The following is a 5,000-nucleotide window of genomic DNA, read 5'->3' as shown; positions in this document are numbered from 1 at the left end:
GCGCGCTAGCTTCCTGCAAAAAAAAATATTTTTCGCGTTATTCGTCAGTGAAGCATGTCTTCGTTTTATTCTCTCTTTGAAAAGGATATTAAATTAAAAAGTCATGGGAACAACAGCGAACTCTTTGGTCATTCGTCCGTGTAAATACACTGGAGCGCGACAGTGAAGAAATCTTTGTATCTGATGACAGTGATGAAATCATGTGCTTTAAGTTTGGTCTGTTGAAATATTTTAACGCAACGTCTAGGTTGTTTCTCATACACAGAAGGATCTAATTATTTGTTCTCCGGTTGATCAATCCCTCACATCACACGGGAATGTTTTCTTTAAGAAATTGTGTTTGACAGATGGCATGATACAGACTCGCTCTTTTCGCCGGGAATTTTCCAGTCGAAGTCTCTGCCATAAATTCACAAGTTGTGACGCGCACACGCGGTGCATTGATGCACCTCGTTACTCACGAATCCATCATTTCCTTTAGCTGCACCGACACAAGAAAAATCACCCAATGCCTCTCCCTTGAAAACATACCTTTTAGACGAGATAATTCATGGCGAAATGGGCAGGATTAAGGTGTCAGTTTTAAATGGGTTTAGACAAGGAGTTGTCAAAGGTAGACATTAAAACACCTGCTCTTTTTCACGGTGCATTTTAGTGTTTCATTCGCTAGAGAGTGCCATTTTTCACTGCATATGACCATGCTCAAAAATGCTCAAGGTAAAAAGTACTCAGGTTGTTAAAGTATATATCCAAATTGAATCAGAGAAGACAATTACGACAAATCAATCTTTAGTAGGTACATTAAGTTAGCCGATTTACTCATACAGCAATACCTTTTTGTTCAATATTGGCAGCAACCAACAGTACTATTTTCCCTCTTTCTAGATAGCTATGGAAGAAAGTTACATTCAGGAGCCCTCATAAGCAAAAATGATGTGGCTCCACATTTAATGATCCCACTTTTTTTATTATCTATTATACATGTGATATCACAATCATGTGACAGTATAGTTTTGGGTAAAGCATTGTTAATATTGTTAAAATGCAAAAGTACTGAACATTTAACTATTTGTATATGCCATTGATACAAAGGACATAACCAATTTTATAAAGCTCATCAAATGCAAATGACAATATTAATATATAAATACATGTTTCAGAAATACTGACCATTCCTGACCATGATTAGTGAGGAAATACATCACACCAGCTCACAACACATTCTTTTCAGATTTGTATTCCCTTGAAACTGCCTTTTATAACTGTAGTAGAAATGCATCGTCCAGTTAACAACACATTGGGCAGCATCCAGACACTCACGTAAGATTCCTCATCACTCTGACTCTTGCAAAATTGGCAAATTGGGAGGATAGTGATTGAGTATGTCAGCGGATGATTTGGAAATGAGACAAACTGTTAGGACACTGGCCTCCAGCTCCTCTTAAATCACCATGGAAACTCCCCACGTACATAGTGTATCGTGTGTCTGTGATTCACTTGGCCAGCAGCAACATTAAAGGCAGGGTCCACAATTCTGCCCTGCAGCATCATTAAAGGCAGTGTCGACAATTCGGGCGAAAGGTTGTTGAGCCCAACAGCCAAATAAATGATGTCCTCCCTAGTTCCGAGCCATCTTGTTTGTTTCCCCGGTTACAGAGTGTGAACACCAGAGCCAGAACTGTGTGTGAGCACCAGAGTTGTTTCTGAGTGCAGAACACACACACACACACACAGGACGGACAGCTGGAGAACCATGAGGAGCAATTCTCTGAGTTTGACAAAAAGTGTATTGGATTGTAATTGCGGAGTGTTTCTGTCCCAGCACAGAGAGCATCAGAAAGCTGCCGTAACCCCCTGAATCCAAACTGAACCCCCCCCCAAAAGCATCAGCCTCAGCGACCATGTGACCAATCTGTTTTGGCTCAGTGTCCATGGAGCGCCTGTGTGGTCAGGATCAGGCTGACCGAGCCCCAAGGGGAGAGCAGGGAAGGTGGAGGGTATGGTGAAGTCCAGCCCATTCAAAACCCCATTCGCTCTCTCGCTCGCACACTCGCTCTCTCGCTCGCACACTCACTCTCTCGCCCCCACTGTAACTCGCTCTATCGCTCGCATACTCGCACACTCGCTCTCTCGCTCGCTCTCTCGCTCGCTCTCTCGCTCACACACTCGCTCACTCTCTCGCTCACACACTCGCTCACTCTCTCGCTCACACACTCGCTCACTCTCTCGCTCACACACTCGCTCATTCTCTCGCTCAAACACTCACTCTCTCGCTCACTCTCTCACTCGCACACTCGCTCTATCGCTCGCACACTCACTCTCTCGCCCCCACTGTAACTCTCTCGCTCGCACACTTACTCGCACACTCACTTTCTCGCTCGCACACTCACTTTCTCGCTCGCACACTCGCTCGCACACTCACTCTCTCGCCCCCACTGTAACTCTCTCGCTCGCACACTCACTCTCTCGCCCCCACTGTAACTCTCTCGCTCGCACACTCACTCTCTCGCTCGCACACTCGCTCACTCTCTCACTCTCTCACTCGCACACTCGCTCTCTCGCTCGCACACTCGCTCACTCGCTCGCACACTCGCTCACTCTCTCGCTCGCACACTCGCTCTCTCGCTCACTCTCTCGCTCACTCTCTCGCTCACTCTCTCGCTCACTCTCTCACTCGCACACTCGCTCTATCGCTCGCACACTCGCTCACTCTCTCCCTCGCACACTCGCTCTCGCACACTCTCTCGCTCGCACACTCGCTCACTCTCTCCCTCGCACACTCGCTCTCGCACACTCTCTCGCTCGCACACTCGCTCACTCTCTCCCTCGCACACTCGCTCTCGCACACTCTCTCGCTCGCACACTCGCACACTCTCTCGCTCGCACACTCGCTCACTCTCTCGCTCGCACACTCGCTCTCTCGCTCACTCTCTCACTCGCACACTCGCTCTATCGCTCGCACACTCGCTCACTCTCTCGCTCACACACTCGCTCACTCTCTCGCTCGCACACTCGCTCATTCTCTCGCTTCCAGTAGGGCTTCCAGTAGGGCTTAATAAAGAGGATAGAAAAAAGAAAATGGGAATGCTAGCTCAAGCCGAACAAAGGTGATTCCATCTGTTTCGGGAAATATGAGAGCGTTCCCGTTCTGACAGTACGTGGACGGGCAACTTGGCAGCAGATCGGTGCCGGTGAACCCCCCATGCTGACGGCAGTATGGAGTAATCTAATCCAAACACACATTGTGTAACGTTTTTAAGAATGACTCTTTTTCCCACAATTCCCTGACATGTTGATGACCGGGGGGGGGTTCCACAGTGAAGAGTGTCCAGAGAACAAGATACTGACAGTGGAGTACCCCTGCACACGCTCCGGGGGCCAGAACAGCACCTGTCTCAGGTAGGAGCCCACTCCTCTCACACACACTTCTGTTTTTCTCATCTCCTCCCCCCCCAACACACACACTCACACACACACACACACACACACACACACACACACACACACACACACAGACACAGACACACACACACACACACACACACACACACACACACACACACACACACACTCTCTCACACACACACACACTCCGGCATCCTCCGGGCTTGTGTTTCCCACAGCTCTTGTCTGCGGGCCCCTCTGCTCTCGGCTGGTGGGGAGCCAGTTCCTGAGCTCTGTTCTGTGTCAGGGAGCTGCCAGGCTGGGGGCTGGTGGTCTAGGGGTCTCCAGCGGCTGGGAGCTGGGGTGCTGGGGGCTGGGGGGCTGGAGGCTGGGGTGCTGGTGGTCTAGGGGTCTACAGCAGCTGGGGGGCTGGGTGCTGGGGTGCTGGGGTGCTGGAGGTCTGGGGGGCTTGGGTCTCCAGCGGCTATTGGCTGGGATAGAGACGAGTGAAAGTGCCTGTGAATGTTTCAGCCTCCCTTTCCTTCTTTCTTTCTCTTTCTCTTTCTCTTTCTCTCTCTCTTTCTTTCTTTCTCTTTCTCTTTCTCTTTCTCTCTTCTCTTGTTCTTTTACGTGCCTCTTGCCGCTCTACCGCTCCCTCCTGCCCCCCCTTGTTTGCTTTTCTCATTCTACTCAGCTATGCCTCACTGACAGAGGTGATGAAGATGAGAATGAGGATGATTATGACGGTGGTGATGATGATGGTGATGGTGATGATGATGATGATGATGATGATGATGATGATAATAAGGGTAGTCGTGATGATGATACTGATGAAGATGCTGCTAATGAGAGTGATGGTGGTGAAGATGATGATGAAGATGATGATGAGGGTGTTGCTGATGATGATGATGGTGATTACGATGATGGGGATGATGTTGATGACGATGATAATGAGGGTGTTTCTGATGATGATGATGATGATGATGATGATGATGATGGTGATGGTGATTAGGATGATGGTGATGATGATGACGATGATGATGAGGTTGTTTCTGATGATGATGATGATGCTGTGGTCGGGATGATGATGATGATGATGGTGATAATGATAGTAATGATGATGATGATGATGATGATGATGATGATGATGATGATAATAAGGGTGGTTGTGATAATGATGATGATGATGATGATGATGATGATGATGATGATGATGATGATGATGGTGATGAGAGTGGTGGTGATAATGGTGATGGTGATGAAGCGTTGATAATGATGGCAAGCTGCTTGTCCTTCTCTTCTCTTCTCTTCTCTTCTCTTCTCTTCTCTTCTCTTCTCTTCTCTTCTCTGTCTTCTTTTCTCTCTCAGTCGTGGGTTGAGTGGGGATCAGACTGCTGTCATTGTCCCATTGCACTGCTCTGTCTGTGGTGAAGTTACTAGTGCTGCTTTTCACTCCCTCCCTCCCTCTCTCTCTCTCTCTCTCTCTCTCTTCCTCTCTCTCGCTCCCTCTGTCTCTGTCTCTCTGTCTCTGTCTCTGTCTCTGTCTCTGTCTCTGTCTCTGTCTCTGTCTCTGTCTCTCAATTTTCAATTTTTCAATTTTTTCAATTTCAAAGAAG

At 48.0% G+C, this 5,000-nt stretch overlaps 1 protein-coding gene across 1 annotated transcript in view; it reads left to right on the top strand.

Moving 5' to 3' along the window:
- Positions 1-5,000, top strand: part of LOC308369076 (collagen and calcium-binding EGF domain-containing protein 1-like) — a gene marked incomplete at both ends in the record, with an annotated part of 38,795 nt that overhangs the window by 196 nt on the left and 33,599 nt on the right. The window contains one exon of the mRNA XM_080843413.1: positions 3,319-3,399. Coding sequence (XP_080699539.1) covers positions 3,319-3,399 — 81 coding nt within the window. The remainder of the gene's footprint in view (positions 1-3,318; positions 3,400-5,000) is intronic.

The sequence above is a fragment of the Sprattus sprattus genome (genome assembly GCF_963457725.1).
Source record: "Sprattus sprattus genome assembly, chromosome: 8".
NCBI lineage: Eukaryota > Metazoa > Chordata > Actinopteri > Clupeiformes > Clupeidae > Sprattus > Sprattus sprattus.
The sequence above is the reverse complement of the archived record's forward strand: the minus strand, read 5'-3'. Positions and strand labels throughout refer to the sequence as shown.